The following is an 18,229-nucleotide window of genomic DNA, read 5'->3' on the forward strand; positions in this document are numbered from 1 at the left end:
CGAGATGCATGAAATAATGTTAAGATCTCTATGTTGAAATAGGCCTGGAATAAGTTACGTCCACAGTTGGTTAACAATTTTGAAGACAGAAAATTATGTACCTGAAGTAACTAACAATACTGTAGAGATGGCAAGGCAGTTAAAGCCAGATATGCCTTGAAGATGGTTAGAGCTTAGATGTGCCTGAAGAGGTACCCATTATTGGGCCTAAGGGCCTAACTTTCAAAATTTTCTCTGAAGCTTTTTTTTTATCATTTTGAAGTTGGCTTAGCTCTTTTGGGAAAGCATGATACAGATTTTGAAAGAAGTTCAAAAGTTAATGCAAACATTGTAAGGGATTATGCCTGTACACAGAATTCTAAAGAGAAAAGGAAAAACAATCTACCTCACATAGAGCTTCAGACAGGTACCTCCAAAAAAAAAAAAAGACCGGTACCATCAACATCTACTGAAAATCTATCTCTATCATCAACATCAACCCAATCTCACCAAATGTTGAAGATACATACAGATACGACACAGTGCTATGCCCAACCAACAACAGATGGCATGGCAGAATACGAACTCATTAAATAAACCAGTTTTCATACATCAGTTTTTTCTTTTTCCCCTTTAAGGCATAACCAAACCATCTTCAAACTTCAACACAGTGTGTCAACATACAGATATTTTCGAGTTACAGCACTTCTCTGGAACCAAGGGCAACAAAACTCTAGAGTATGACTGTAGTATCTGAATTTTGAACTCAAACTTTGCTACTCTATACTTTCTAGTACTGAATAACATTATATAAATTATATTAATCTGAGACAGTTATATTATAACAATTATGTTATGTAAATTACATTAACATTATGTTATATTATATCATGCTATTTAAATTGTATTAATCTAAGACTTTATTCTGATTATCACGCAGTGAAAGAGTGTTTATACCTACTTTATCGCAAACCTGAAAATGATGTTTACGAAGCATCCGATTCTCCTTAGACAGCCTTTCCACAGAAAGTTGGAGTTTACTAATATAAGCATCCAAAGCATCAGGATTATTCCAAGTAATCGAATTATTTTCATTCTGCACAAGTTGGGTAAATGCACGAGCAGCTTCAAGCATCATTGGCTGCTGACTAAGAATCATGTGATCAGCAATAGTTTTATAAAAATTTCCTATCTGAAATAAGAAAAGCATTCAAAATGATATGACTTAACCATAAAATGCTATATAAAAATATAACATTTACAGATGTAAAATTTCCATTCCCAAAATGGAAATAAACAATGCTACTGTGAACCTAATGGTGAAAGATATTTCTAATACCTACACAGATTTCAACAAATGAAAAAAATCACTAGTTGAGATATCCTACCTAGTCAAAATCAAAATCAGTATGTATCTATATATAAAAGAAATACATGTGAAAAATTATGATAAGATTTTAAATTAAGAAAGAAATAGAGTGCAAAAATGATGAGAAAATTATTTTAAGTGAAGTAAGATTATCTGTGTTGCTGAATTCCTAACGAGAGTAAATCCTTATGACTGCTATAATCAAATGTGATCATAAACAATGTGAATTTCATGATTAACTTTTTCCTGTTTTTAGTTACAACTAACTAGGCCCTTCAGGGCATCAGAACAATATGGTCACGATGCTGAGATCATAAGCTAGCAGGGCAGAACAAAATATACAGAAATGCTTCATGACTTACTATTGGCAATTAGCAACAAACTGTAGATTTCTTTCTAGGGGAAGCCTGTGGATGACATGGAGCGAGCTGTTCTTTTGGAGAAGGATTTTGCTCTGGTCATCTACGCAGGAAATGCAGAAACGAATGATGCTAGTAAGTTGGCCTTGTCTTTGGGTGAGGTGGCTATGGTACATCTAGATGTAAGAGTGGAGAAAACTTGGGTAGACAAAAGTCACACCAATGGACTTGGCTACAATGGGACCAGAAGGCTCGACTACCATATGGTCAGGGGATGAGTTTGCAGCATTTGGCCCTTTCAAAACCTGATTTTGATTTGTCAATGATTCTTTTACAGCTGTTGCAAGCTGTGATATAGGCACAGTGAGCAACTAGAGTTTTGGTCTTGTGCCATTCATGGCATGCTGAGGTTTCTTTTTGTGCTGCAGTATCCCTTTTCTTTTTTTTTGAGAACAAAGGGCTGGATGGGGGGGGGGGGGTGCTTAAGGGTCAAATCTGTATAACTGAGAGGAGACTTCCACATTGCCTTTAAAGGAATGCAGAGAACCGACCAGGGCTTCTGACCTAATGTCCAATCCTCACCTTCTCGTGGTGCACCCTGTTGGGTATCTACTTTGATACTGAACGAACGAGGATGGGCTGGCAATTTGGGATTTAGCCAACCAAATTGTATTCTTATTGGTTAAACCAAAATAAAAAATGATGGTACAACATGACAAAATTTCATGCCGGCTGGGGTGTCGCCCGGTTAAACAAGGCTCCCGTTGTTTTCACCAGGGAACCAGGGCGAACAGCGAAAAGTCAGCTACTGGAACAAATCTGAAAACAAACCCCAACTCAACATCACCAGAGTTAAAGATCGGTACTATCAACGTAACAAGCCTGAATGGCAAAGAAATGGAGCTAGCTGAGGAATTAGATAAGTACCAGATCGACATAATAGGGGTGACTGAAACAAAAAAGACCAAAACTGGTGAGATCTTTCTGAGCAATAAATACAAAACGTTATATTCAGGCAATGACAATCAAGGAAAAGAAGGAGTAGCCATAGTATTCAACACAAAATATGAGGCTAATCTTCTTGAATGGCAGTCAGTCTCAAGTAGAGTAATGTGGGCAAATATGAGAATGGGGAACTGGACAATGAGACTTATTTGTGCCTATGGTCCCACAGAAGGTTCTACTAAGGTAGAAGTGGAGGAATTTTTTGAGGCTTTAGAAAAAGCAACTGACACAATGAAAAAGAAAAAGTTGGTCCTTGTTGGGGATCTAAATAGCAGAGTAGGAAATGATTGTGAGACATACAAAAATATTTTGGGAAAATTCGGAGAAAAGAGCAAAGCTAATAATAATGGCAAATATCTGTTGGATTTCTGCTCAAGACATGGACTGGTTATTACTAACAACATGTTCCAACATAAAAATGTGCACAAATTCACATGGAGAGAAGAGGCTAGGAATTCTCATTGACTATGTTATTGTTGATAGTGATGTTTTCACCCTAGTGCAGGACACCAGAGTGTACAGAGGATTTGAAATTGGAAGTGATCACTATTTAATCTTGAGCAGGATAAAATTGAATTTCATATTGAAAACAATAACATGTAAGAAAGTTTTAAACCGAATAAAAGTTGAGCAGCTCTCAGATGTGAACTGTAGACTAAAATACAGAAAGATTATTGAAAAGAAAATGAAAGAGTTTGAGAACAGGAATCAAACCTTGGAGATTCAGTGGCAAACTCTGAAGAAAACATTGATTGATTCTGCCAGAGAGGCATGTGGTGAGGTTGTGTGCAAGGATAAAAAAATCAGAACTCCCTGGTGGACACAGGAAGTTAAAGAGGCAGTGAAGGAAAAGAAGAAAGCATATCAAAAGTTCCTGGCAAATAAGTCAGTTTTACTCTTACAGAATACAGAGACAAATGTAAGAAAGCTAAACAGTGTGTAAAACTAGCTAAACAAAAGTCATGGGAGGACTTTGGCAAGAATATAGAAAATAAATATCAAGAAGGTGGCAAAATATTCTGGAGGTTGTTGAAGAAGCTTAGGAATGGAGGAAAGAGTGCTGTAAAAGGAATTAGAGATGATAAAGGTGACATGAAAACAGGAGAAAAAGATATCCTTGAACTATGGAGTAATTACTTTGAAAAACTGCTAAATGAAACAAGCAGTGATGACAGCACAGTGGTAAAAAACACTGACCAGGCATGCAGTCAGGAATACATATCCATACTTGAAGTAGAAAAAGCCATCAATGGCTTGAAATGTGGAAATGCAGCAGGAGTAGATGATATTCGACCAGAAATGCTGAAGTATGGTGGTATAAGAGTCTTACAGTGGCTGCACTGCATAGTTCAGAAAGCCTGGACAGAGGGACGAATTCCCATGATTGGAGTAGAGATCTCATAGTACCCATATATAAAAAGGGAAATAAAACTGAATGTGAGAATTACAGAGGTATTTCCCTACTGAGTGTTCCTGGCAAGATCTATGCAAGTATACTTGAGAAACAGTTGAGAAGAATTGTGGAAGAAAAGCTTGGTGAAGAACAAGCTGGATTCAGGCCAAATAGAGGCTGTCAGGATCAGATCTTCACTTTACGACAAATAGTCGAGAAAGCATGGGAATATAACAAAGATCTGTATTTAAGTTTTGTCGATTTGGAAAAGGCATATGACAAGGTGCCAAGAGAGAAGCTATTCAATACGTTACAGTTATATGGTGTGAATGGGGCATTATATCAAGCAATACTTAGTCTTTATTTGAGTTGTAAGTCAGCAGTTAGAATTGAAGGAAGTACTGGAAGATGGTTTAATGTTAAATCTGGTGTGAGAAAAGGATGTACATTATCCCCTCTGTTATTCATTATCTATATGGATCACATTATGAAGGAATGTGGTATTAAACTTGATATCAAAATTGGAGATGTTAATGTCAGCTCTTTGCTTTATGCAGATGATGTTATACTTCTAAATAAATTCGCTACAAGTCTGCAAGATTCTCTGACTAAATTGAATAGCTGTTGTAATAGATATGGTATGAAGGTCAGCAATAAAAAGACAAAGACAATGATAATAGGCAGAGTCATTGAAAATGTCAACTGTGTTGTGAAATGAGAACCTGTGGAACAAGTAAAACATTTCAGCTACTTAGGCACGATTTTTACTGAAGATGGAAATTAAATATAGAAATAGACAACAGAATCAGCAAAGCTGGTATGGTGGGAAGTCAATTGAATAAATTCATATGGAATAAGAAAGAAATTAGTCGGAACACTAAATTAGCTGTATACAAGACAGTGCTCAAACCAGTTTTAACTTATGGATCTGAGAGCTGGGTCAGAAGTAAAACACTTCACCAAAGACTAGAGACCGCAGATATGAGAGTCCTGAGAAAGATTAGAGGCATGAACAGATGGCATCAATGGCAATATCATATTAAAAATGAGGATATTAGGAAAGAACTTGACATTGTCAGCATCCAGGAATGCGTTAGCAGAGATAATCTCAGGTGGTATGGTCACTTAAATAGAATGGGAGAGGAAAGATTAGCAAAACAAGTGTTCTCTGCCAGGTTGGCAGGAAAACGACCCAGAGGAAGACCAAGATATAGGTGGATTGATACGGTACAAAGTGACTTAGACGATAGAAATATAAGATCTGATAATGTTGGAGTCTTGACAAGCAACAGACTGATTTGGAGGAAAATTGTAGATAGAAAGTTAGTAATGATGTAATTTTTTCATGTAGTACTGTCATATCCTGTACCCCCCCTTGAGGGTACATGGCAGGAATTTGATGATGATAATGATGAGGGCTGGATGGTGGCCTTGTTCTCAAATATGAAGATTAGGACATTGTCAGGTATTCATATGAAGATTAGGACATTGTCAGGTATTCTGTAGGGAGACTGATGATCTGTGATAAGTTGTTGTCAATGGAAAATACCTCAACATCCCCAAAATGGATATGGTAACTTTTTTTTTTATTATTATTTTGGTAGGAATTAATGTGATTTTTTTTCCCAGGTTGTATTAGTATTATTTATTTTATTTTTTTCTCATCATCATCATCATCATCAAATTCCTGCCATGTACCCGCAAGGGGTGTACAGGATATGACAGTACTACATGAAAAAATTACATCATTACTAACTTCCTATCTATAATTTTCCTCCAAATCAGTCTGTAACTTGTTAAGACTCCAACATTATCAGATCTTATATTTCTATCGTCTAAGGCACTTTGTACCGTATCAATCCACCTATATCTTGGTCTTCCTCTGGGTCGTTTTCCTGCCAACCTGGCAGAGAACACTTGTTTTGCTAATCTTTCCTCTCCCATTCTATTTAAGTGACCATACCATCTGAGATTAGCTCTGCTAATGCATTCCTGGATGCTGACAATGTCAAGTTCTTTCCTAATATCCTCATTTTTAATATGATATTGCCATTGATGCCATCTTTTCATGCCTCTAATCTTTCTCAGGACTCTCATATCTGCGGTCTCTAGTCTTTGGTCAAGTGTTTTACTTCTGGCCCGGCTCTCAGATCCATAAGTTAAAATTGGTTTGAACACAGTCTTGTACACAGCTAATTTAGTGTTCCGACTAATTTCTTTCTTATTCCATATGAATTTATTCAATTGACTTCCCACGATACCAGCTTTGCTGATTCTGTTGTCTATTTCTATATTTAGTTTACCATCTTCAGTAAAAATTGTGCCTAAGTAGCTGAAATGTTTTACTTGTTCCACAGGTTCTCCATTCACAACACAGTTGACATTTTCAATGATTCCGCCTATTTTCATTGTCTTTGTCTTTTTATTGCTGACTTTCATACCATATCTATTACAACAGCTATTCAATTTAGTCAGAGAATCTTGTAGACTTGTAGCGGATTTATTTAGAAGTATAACATCATCCGCATAAAGCAAAGAGCTGACATTAACATCTCCAATTTTGATATCAGGTTTAATACCACATTCCTTCATAATGTGATCCATATAGATAATGAATAACAGAGGGGATAATGTACATCCTTTTCTCACACCAGATTTAACATTAAACCATCTTCCTGTACTTCCTTCTATTCTAACTGCTGACTTACAACTCAAATAAAGACTAAGTATTGCTTGATATAATGCCCCATTGACACCATATAACTGCAGCGTATTGAATAGCTTCTCTCTTGGCACCTTGTCATATGCCTTTTCCAAATCGACAAAACTTAAATACAGATCTTTGTTATATTCCCATGCTTTCTCGACTATTTGTCGTAAAGTGAAGATCTGATCCTGACAGCCTCTATTTGGCCTGAATCCAGCTTGTTCTTCACCAAGCTTTTCTTCCACAATTCTTCTCAACCGTTTCTCAAGTATACTTGCATAGATCTTGCCAGGAACACTCAGTAGGGAAATACCCCTGTAATTCTCACATTCAGTTTTATTTCCCTTTTTATATATGGGTACTATGAGAGCTCTACTCCAATCATCGGGAATTCGTCCCTCTGTCCAGGCTTTCTGAACTATGCAGTGCAGCCACTGTAAGACTCTTATACCACCATACTTCAGCATTTCTGGGCGAATATCATCTACTCCTGCTGCCTTTCCACATTTCAAGCCTTTGATGGCTTTTTCTACTTCAAGTATGGATATGTATTCCTGACTGCATGCCTGGTCAGTGTTTTTTATCACTGTGCTGTCATCACTGCTTGTTTCATTTAGCAGTTTTTCAAAGTAATTACTCCATACTTCAAGGATATCTTTTTCTCCTGTTTTCATTTCACCTTTATCATCTCTAATTCCTTTTACAGCACTCTTTCCTCCATTCCTAAGCTTCTTCAACAACCTCCAGAATATTTTGCCACCTTCTTGATATTTATTTTCTATATTCTTGCCAAAGTCCTCCCATGACTTTTGTTTAGCTAGTTTTACACACTGTTTAGCTTTCTTCATTTGTCTCTGTATTCTATAAGAGTAAAAGCTGACTTATTTGCCAGGAACTTTTGATATGCTTTCTTCTTTTCCTTCACTGCCTCTTTAACTTCCTGTGTCCACCAGGGAGTTCTGATTTTTTTATCTTTGCACACAACCTCACCACATGCCCCTCTGGCAGAATCAATCAATGTTTCCTTCAGAGTTTGCCACTGAATCTCCAAGGTCTGATTCCTGTTCTCAAACTCTTTCATTTTCTTTTCAATAATATTTCTGTATTTTAGTCTACAGTTTACATCTGAGAGCTGCTCAACTTTTATTCGCTTTAAAACTTTCTTACATGTTATTCTTTTCAATATGAAATTCAATTTTATCCTGCTCAAGACTAAATAGTGATCACTTCCAATTTCAAATCCTCTGTACACTCTGGTGTCCTGCACCAGGGAGAAAACATCGCTATCAACAATAACATAGTCAATGAGACTTTTCTTATTCCTAGCCTCTTCTCTCCAAGTGAATTTGTGCACATTTTTATGTTGGAAAATGGTGTTAGTAATAACCAGTCCATGTCCTGAGCAGAAATCCAACAGATATTTGCCATTATTATTAGCTTTGCTCTTTTCTCCAAATTTTCCCAAAATATTTTTATATGTCTCACAATCATTTCCTACTCTACTATTTAGATCCCCAACAAGGACCAACTTTTCCTTTTTCATTGTGTCAGTTGCTTTTTCTAAAGCCTCAAAAAATTCCTCCACTTCTACCTTAGTAGAACCTTCTGTGGGACCATAGGCACAAATAAGTCTCATTGTCCAGTTCCCCATTCTCATATTTGCCCACATTACTCTACTTGAGACTGACTGCCATTCAAGAAGATTAGCCTCGTATTTTGTGTTGAATACTATGGCTACTCCTTCTTTTCCTTGATTGTCATTGCCTGAATATAACATTTTGTACTTATTGCTCAGAAAGATCTCACCAGTTTTGGTCTTTTTTGTTTCAGTCACCCCTATTATGTCGATCTGGTACTTATCTAATTCCTCAGCTAGCTCCATTTCTTTGCCATTCAGGCTTCTTACGTTGATAGTACCGATCTTTAACTCTGGTGATGTTGAGTTGGGGTTTGTTTTCAGATTTGTTCCAGTAGCTGACTTTTCGCTGTTCGCCCTGGTTCCCTGGCGAAAACAACGGGGGCCTTGTTTAACCGGGCGACGCCCCAGCCGGCATGAAATTTTGTCATGTTGTACCATCATTTTTTATTTTGGTTTAACCAATAAGAATACAATTTGGTCGGCTAAATCCCAAATTGCCAGCCCATCCTCGTTCGTTCAGTATCAAAGTAGATACCCAACAGGGTGCACCACGAGAAGGTGAGGATTGGACATTAGGTCAGAAGCCCTGGTCGGTTCTCCGCATTCCTTTAAAGGCTATGTGGAGGTCTCCTCTCAGTTATACAGCTTTGACCCTTAAGCACCCCCTTATTTTTTTCTTATTTTATTAAATGTTTTTGGTGGGAGAATTTTTATGATCTGAAGTAAAATAACATTTTCTTGAGATGTAATCCATTGTATGTTGTAAGGAAGAAATAATATGGAATAGGAAATGCAAAGAGTAGTGAAAGATTTTCAAACATACTGTTCACACAGATGGAACCCAGTCTCCTGTCCACACTGACCTCAACAGTTCTTCCTGTCGCCACTGTACTTGGCTACAGTGGCTACAGGATCTAGTCATGAACTCTAGTTGCAGCAGCTGATCGAGAAGCCTCCAGATTTTTTACCAACTAGTAGCTGGTCTGCAGAACCATTTTACTGCTGTGCCCTTAAGCAGGGGGAGGATATGCATCCACTACAGTGTGACTACCATATCACTGAGGGCATCACCCACGTGGAAAGTGCTGTATGAGTGATGCCCTCAATGCATGATGCCTACCCACAGCATCGGAAATTCTATTCCCAATTCCAAGTGTAATAATATGGTAATAGAAACCAGAACCCTTGCACTAATGACCAAAGATGGCTGCAAGTCACTTCAGGCCTGCAATAAGCAACATGTTGATATTACACCAGATCATGATATATCTACCACCTAGAGGTCTAGTTGGCATTTCCTCCAACTAGGAAAAGTATGCGTTTTTGGTGGAAATACTTGCATTTTTTCCACAGTCCCATTTACTGAAACGGGTAGGAATTGACTGTAAGAGGCCATACACATGTATCAACAATAATAATGAGGGAACTAGAAAAAGTTGAAAATCAATTAGAGAGGCAACAAGACATGAAAGGTAGGTAGCAAAAGGTGAAACAAAAAAAAAGCATTGTGTAACAATAATCAAACTAGTAAAATCAATTATAAAAAAGAAGGATGTTATGAGGTATGGAGATTCAATTATAAAATATGCAATTGATAACTGTGTTACTACTTTGAGTTTTCCAAGTGCTAAAATAAAAAAATGTAACAAATATAATTAAAAAAGATGAAAACATAAGTGAGAGAGAGAGAGAGAGGGGATAAGTTCTGGTAGACACAAAACAATTTGACTATTGATAAATACAGTATCAGAGAGGATTTAAAAGGACTGTTGGAAGAAGTTAAGAGTGAAAACCGCTAGTATATTACCTAGATACAATGGCACAGAAATAAGAAGGATTATTATGGCAAATATGTGGAGTATATCTGTAGGAAGATTAGATTTATATAAGAGTTTCACCTGAATGCACTTGGTATCAGGAGGCTGGAGAAATTATTTACAGTATCTGTATAACACTTAATAGAGAGTGTCAGTGTCTGGGGAAACAAGATTATGAGAGAAATGGTGAGAATCTATGCATAAGAGTGACTAAGTTATGAATGTATATTAATTATGCAGAGATGTCATGTTGGAGGCTTAATGGATTGTATACAGCACTCGGAAAGGATTAAAACAGATTTTAATACTTTGTATTTTGTATATTTTGTCAGTCACTGAGACATCTTAGGGATTACAAAAAACTAATGTAACATATACACAAAGACCACATAATACTAAGTTAACCATGTGGGTGACTCTAAAGTCCTATCTAGGTGGTGCGCCCTCTATTGGCAATTGTAGGTGGCATAGAATGTAAGGTGGGATCTCATATGATTAATGTATCCCAAATCTTTGGAAGTTTAATGCAACCGTATTTATTTAGATTTCATTGATTTCTGAGATCTGCTGCAGATTCTAAAAACAGTTTCTCTTTTTTGTGGTGGAGCATGGTGGTTTTTTCCCAAGAGATCCTGCCGATGGCTTTTCCTTTGCCATAAATTCTGGTTATTTTTCTTGGAAGAACAAAATTTACAAACAGATAGAAAGAACCACCATGGGTTCCCCCCCCCCTCTCTCTCACCCCATCTTGCCAATTGTTATATGGAAAATTTTGAAAAATTAGCCATAGACTCAGCCCCTCTCAAACCTTGATGTACTGACCTGGGAAGTAGCTAAGTGTATGAATATTCTGTTTTTAAAAGATTATGTGCTGATCTAAAAAACAGGTAAATATGGCCAACTGAGGAGTATACCAGGTTATGTCCTATCATATCATTTGTTAGATGGGAAGGATACGCAGTGCAATTTATGTATCTAAAAATACTTAAAGACGCAATATTAAAATATAGCTCTAGAGTTTGAAGAATAAATATGATAGGAGTGAAATAGATGTGTGATCTTACTAAGCAAGAGCTTCTTTAAAAAAAAAAAAAGAATAAGGAAATCATGTGGACTCTTTAGAAGGCTTTGGCATGACCTCATCTGGACTATTCTGCAAAGATCTAGTCTCCTGGTTTGTGAGGTGATGCAGAGAAGTGCATTACCAATAATATTGAGAATGTGGAATACAGATTATGAGAAGACAATGAGAATTTGTAGACTGCAGATGCTAGTAAACAGGAGAAAGCCAGGTGATATGATTGAGACTTAAGAACTTCTGAAAGAGTCATACAAGTTTAGCATGCTACAAGAAAAGGCTGCAACTGAGATTCAACAAACTTTGTGTGAGACTTTAGGAGACTGTTCCCAGAATATCCAACAGTTGCCAGATGGATGGTCCAGTTTAAAACTGGACATCCTGAGACAACAGATGCCCTGCCACAGTGATCATGCCTGAAAACATCAATGAGGTACATGATATAATCCTTGATGATAGACGAATACCAGCCAAAAACATTGCAAAGACTGGATATCCAGGGAACAAGATGGGGTCATCATCCACCAATATTTGGACATGCAGAAGCTCTCAGTGAAGTGGGTCCCCAAATGCTTGAATGCCAACCAAAAGAGAGAATGTGTGCTGTCATCTCTAGGGCTTTTAAGTCATTTTGAGAAATTAGGTGCAAATTTTTTGGCTAATATTGTGATTGTTGATGCAGCATGGCTTCATTGCTATGACCCAGAGATCAAACAACAGTCAATGGAGTGGAGACAGAGGTTCTCTATGGCCAAAGAAGTTCTGAATCCAAAAGTCAGCAGGGAAGATTCTTGCCATTATTTATTGGGATATGAATTGTGTAATCCTTACCAAGTACCTCTTAAAAGTTGAAACTGTTACAGCAGCAGTTTATTCAACAGCTCTAAATTTTGCAATCACTTACAAAAGTTGTTGAATAAACAGCTTTTGCAAGTGATTGTCTAGCACCAAAAAAAAGATGATAATCACTTGAAGAAATGTCAGGAGAATATGGAGGATGAGGGAGTATCTACAATCCTAAAGCATAAATCTTTTCACCAGTAAATTTTGAAGTATGAGGTTTTGCATTATCTTGTAAGAATAGCACTTTCCTCCGATTAACTAGTCCTGGATGTTTCTGAAGTAACACATCCTATACGTGCTCAAGTTGCAAAGAGTAGATCTCAGCTGACCTGCAGCAAGAAACTCAGTGGACAAGACTGGCACCAGTACACCACACACAAAGCTTAGTCTCCTGGGGATGAAGCAGTGCCTTTGAAGTGTGTGGTACTGGATTGTTTGGTGACAACTGATGATAAGTTCACTTCCTGTTAAGAGTACAAGATCCATTTTTCATCACAGGTGAGTAAGTAATCCAAAGATGGCTCACTTTTATGACATGAAAGAAGTGAAGAACAAATTGATAGCCTTTGAAGTTTATTGTCATCTGACAATGCATGTGGGACCAATTTGCTTATCTACCATGATTTTCCAGTTGATGAAGTGTAAACAAATTGTTTCACCACTCATGTTAAGCATTTGTGAAAGTTCTTGACATGTTAATGTAGAATTATTTTCAGCAATGGCACACATAATTCTTCATTATCAATAATGGAGGGCCTTCTTGAATGTGGAAAATCTTCAAGTGATTCATCACCAGAAACAAATTTTCTAAACCATTTCTGCACAGTACATTCTGTTATAGCATCTTTCCCAAATGCTACACATATCTTCATGATGCTTATAAAACCTTTGAACAAAGTTTAAATTCATAACGCAAACAAGCCTGAATTATTATTATTATTACAGGCAAATCCAAGGAGGCCTTAGACTCATCGAGGGAGGTCCTAAACATCATGTCAAGAACTGTTCAGCATTTGCACAGTATCTATCATACTTTACTTTGACTCATTCAGAGTCATGGCACCCTATTCCACTCATTCACTACTCTCCAAGCAAAAAAAACCTAGTTCTAACATCCTTGCTAATTACACCCTTACTCAGTTTCCATGGATGGTCCCTAGTTCTCCCACCACCAGATCTGTTCTGAAAAATTTCCTCTAAATTACTCTTGTAAAACCCTTCAATAATTCGTATGTCTCAATCATATCACCCCTTTTCTGCCCATCAACCAGTTTCTGTAATCCACAAATCTTCAACCTGTTCTCGTAAAGTTCGTTCCATAGACCTGTACCATCTTGGTCACTTGCCTCTGGATCCTCTCCACCTCCTCCCCATCACCAAGAAACCCTGGTGCCCAGATCTGCACGCAGTAGTCAAGATGTGGTCTTATCAAGATTGATATAACCTTAACAATAACTGAAGAATACCTCATCAAGGTATTCTTCAGTAACCAAGTGATCTGATGAGTTGCTTTAGCCACTTTTGCTATGTGCCCACTAAACTTTAACTCCCTATCCACTAACACTCAAGTCTGGCTTTGTCAATTTCCTGGAGTACAGTTCCACCAATGTGGTATACAGCTGGTAATCTTTTCACCCCAAAATGCATAACCTTACACTTTGCCACATAAACTGACATCCATTCTCCTTCACCCAGTCATCCAATCTATCTAAATCATCCTGCAAAATTTTGATATCATGTGTATTAACTATTGCTCTACCCAGCTTTGCATTATCGACAAATAACTGAACAGTTCCACTCAGATCCTTTCCTATATCGTTAATGAGCAAATTAAATAGCAGCAGTCCAAGAACAGTAACCTGCGGCACACCACTAGTCAGAGGCCTTCTTTTAGACTCTACTCCTTAATAAACTATTCTCTGATATATCTCCATTATCCACCCTCCTATCCATCTCACCAACCCTATATCCATCCCCATGTGCTGAAGTTTACTGATTAGAATTCGATGTGGTATCCTGTCAAAGGCCTTTGCAAAATCCAGCAGTATCACTGTAAACCCATCACTTTATCCAACTCAGCCATCACTGTATTATAAAATGCGAGTATGTTATTGAGGCACGATCTACCCTTCACAAAACCATGCTTCCCCCCCACACACAATACAGTATCCCATTTCCATCTATCCATTCTTGAATTTTGCTCTTGGCCAGCTTTAATGACTCTTGATATGTTGATCAGTTGGTAATTTGCTACATCAGTCTTGGAGCCTCCTTTATGAAATGGGGTGATTTTCCCCTCTTTCCACCCCCTTGGGACTAACTCAGAGCTGAAACTTAAAAAGAATATGGTCAAGGGCACTGACAATTCCTTTGCCACTTCACGCAAAACTTGAGCTAGTATACCATCTAATCCCATAGCTGTATTCACATTAAAGTTCTGTAATATGCTATTCACCTCCATTTCACTTAACTCAGTTCCCATATAAGCCATCGGTTCCAGGTTCAACTGACATTTTAAAAGGGTTCAAAGTCACAGAAAAAGGAGTACACATCAAGTTAGAGTGCATTGATTGATATATATCTGTGCCTTATGACTCACATAAAAAATTGTGTTCTGCACACCACTGCAAAATAAAACAAGTCAATGCAGCGAACTCTACCAAAAACCACACAAACTTTTTTTTGGTTACCTGATATGACACTTTCTGGAGAATACGTAGAATAATGTGTAAGTTACTTTAATTTATAGTAACTTAGGTTACTATAAATGTCCTAGGTTCGATTCCTGTCGGTGACGTGAGGAGCTGAAGGATCTTCCTCAGCCATAGCCAAGTTAGCCAGTCTTGGGCATGGACAGTAGGGGTTTTTTCATCCCACAAAGCAAGCAAACCAGCCTTGAGAACTTAACACTACAGACATAGGATACACTGGGGCATAGGGTTGACCACCTTATCCTGTGAGCGGTTTGAGGTCCGATGATTAATTGACCCTTGACACCGCAAGGTAAAAAGGGGGGGAAAAGAAAGATGAGATGTGTAAGGTACATGGTTCTACCTCAAATTCTTCATGGTGATTATCATGACTTTTCAGCACAGCCTTGTAGTTCAAACATAACTAATAGTTTTCAAAATGACTTGAAATTAACTCACTAATGAACTACTACTAAATGAAACAGACTTTCATTATTATTTATGCATTGAAATGGTATCCCATGTGCCTTATTCTTTCTCGTGTCTTCTGGATTACAGAATTTCATAATTTGATTGTACAATAATAATAGTAATAATAATAATAATAATAAAATATTCTTGCATATTAAAGAGTACAATATTTTGCATTAATGAAATGAAAGTATCTGTCATGGTACTGCAAAGAATGTACATAGAAACAAATTAACTATTATTTTCTGCATATAATCTGTATGAAGGTACTAAAACTTACTGTGATGTTTGTCAGAGAGACAGAGACTGAGATAGGAAGTAGCAAAACAAGTGTCAATGGAATTAGTAGGGTGCATTCCTTATGTTTAAAGTTAGTGACAATGAACAACTCACTTTTCTTCCCTTGTATAGAGTACTTAAACAGTATTATAAAATGTATGAATTTCTTTCTGGATGTAGCTCCTGACAAGGGACAAGTATTTACAGGAAAAGAATGCTGATAGAAGTTAAATTAGGGATGATGGCAAATCCTCTGATGGGGTTAGTGAATTTCTAAGCATCCACAGAATGGTACGGTACGGTACACTTCCTATAATGTTATATTACTGATAATGTTAAATTACTATATTAGCAGCTTTACTTCTCTAAAAACTAACACACAAATTTCTGCTTATGCAACAGGTACAAGTATATGCTCAAAACCTGTAATAAGTAAAATCTTTTTAGATGATAACTTTATGTTTTTAAAAACAGAATTGCTTCAAATAATCATCCATTAGAATTATAATTTAAAAAAACAGAAATATTCTTAAATAGAATAATTTTATTGTACACACATCTCTAACCTATTTTATTGTAATATATACAGTGGAATTTATACAGTTGCTAAAGGAAAATTACCTAAAATGACATGCTAGATGGGACAACTGGTTTGAGAGTGCTGGATCTGGTAATATCATCAGAAGATATATCCATAATCATGGTAGATCAACACTCTGCCTCTAACTGGGGAGAGTGACCATGTAGTCTTGTTCTAGAAAGCTGACCTGTTATGAAAGGATTTATTGAACTACAGAGCTGGTAGTTATGAGAGCCTTAGGAGGCAACTTGGTGCATTGCCATGGCTTGAGAGGCTACCAGGAAAGAATATCAGTAATGTATGAGAAGTGGACAGAGATTGTTTCAGAGAAGCAGTCTCAGACTGCTAGAAAGAAAAACCAAATGGGAGTTAAGTGGATGAATACAGATATAAAGCAAGAGCAAAAAAAAGAAATCATTGTGGAGAGACTAAAGAAAAAATCTGATCAGCATACTCGTGAGCAGCACAAAGTGCAAGCAAGAAAAGGGGGGGGGAGCTAGTATGGAAAGAAAGACCAAATCAGATTATGTGAGAAATTAGCTAAGCAGGCCAAAGTAAATCCAAGTTCGTTTGTTTTTTTCATTATGCAACAAATAAGAAGAAAAATGACTATGGTAGGATGACTTTAATTAATGCTGATGCAGGAAGGTGACAGAGGCAAAAGAAATAGTTGAGTTGCTGAGAACTTACTTTGCAAATGGGTATCATCCACTTTGAGATTTTGCAATTGCTGATGTGATAGAGATGCATGTCAAAACTGAAGTAGATGAACAGGAGGTGTTCAGCATATTGATCGATAGAAAGCATTTTCCAGTCATCCTCCATATCTAACCATATCTATCATCCATTTTCATGTCCATGCCATGTTATTCTGCACACACATGACACTGATGTACTAGGTTTTGCAATCTCTTGTGTAGCATTGATATATATATATATATATATGAAAGAATGATCATTAACTCGGTTAACATGCATATTTTTATGAAGAATTGAATGACAAGAACCTTTTTTAATTTTTATATTAAAACCTTTTTACTTAAATCTCGGTTCTAGTCATTCAATTCTTCATAAAAATATATACAGGGTGTTCGGGATAAATTTGACAGTTTCGTAAGGAAAAATAAAATCTTCTTTGTATCTATTAAATTTAATGAATTGACAAAAAAACATTACAGGCAGAGTTAATTACAATACTATCAACAAGATTTACTCAAAATAACCACCATTAGCATCGATCACAGCTTCAATTCTGCTTCGGAACCTCGAACAAGCTGATGCTACAGTCTCCCTGGGAAGGGCCGCAAAAACTGTTTTAATTTTATCCATTAACTGGGCTTTTGTATTACTGGAAGTGCGATTGGTGTCTTTTTCAACTGCGCCCCATACAAAATAATCCATGGGGTTAAGGTCTGGGGAGTTTGGAGGCCAAACATTTGGACTGGTGAAGTCGTAGAAATTTTCAGACAACCATTTTTGACTTTTCCCAGAGGTGTGGCAAGGGGCCGAATCCTGCTGCCATACATACGGCCTACCATTGGCTACCCTTGTTATCCAGGGCTTGACTACAGTTAGCAACTCCATGAACAAAGCCCGAATTCCAATGCCAGGGTTCTTCAACACCTGTTCCTGCAGATTTGCGAGGAATTCTGCTGTACGAACGCAATCAGATCGTCTGCTAGGGATCTTTCTTCTTGCTACATCCTCGTAGTCACCATTGCAAGTCTCTAGTTCATGCCTGATTGTTTTTACTGTATTCAGGGAGCATTGGGCAGCAGTCGTAATATCCTTATTTTGATGGCGGGCACGAATCATCATGATACAAGTTATTCTCTTCCATGATTCAGGTGGGTTCCAGCTATCCATCCTTTCTGACATCTTGTATATGAATGAAGAAGGGTCCAAACTTTTAAATGAAGAGAAGTGTGTGTTAATACATGTAACTTACGGAAAAATATAATTAATTATAAATATGTCAAATTTATCCCGAACACCCTGTATATGTGTGTGTATGCTGAAT

General features: G+C 37.2%; 1 protein-coding gene across 1 annotated transcript in view; it reads right to left on the reverse strand.

The window, feature by feature from the left end:
- btv (dynein cytoplasmic heavy chain beethoven) overlaps window positions 1–18,229 on the reverse strand; it is a 1,245,321-nt gene that overhangs the window by 1,035,012 nt on the left and 192,080 nt on the right. Inside the window, exon 11 of the mRNA XM_090394552.1 lies at window positions 941–1,171. Within this exon, the coding sequence (XP_090250678.1) occupies window positions 941–1,171 (231 nt within the window). The remainder of the gene's footprint in view (window positions 1–940; window positions 1,172–18,229) is intronic.

The sequence above is a fragment of the Typopeltis vanoorti genome, chromosome 6, assembly GCF_054136105.1.
Source record: "Typopeltis vanoorti isolate ZY-2024b chromosome 6, IOZ_Tvanoo_1.0, whole genome shotgun sequence".
In the NCBI taxonomy this organism is placed as follows: Eukaryota; Metazoa; Arthropoda; class Arachnida; order Uropygi; family Thelyphonidae; genus Typopeltis; species Typopeltis vanoorti.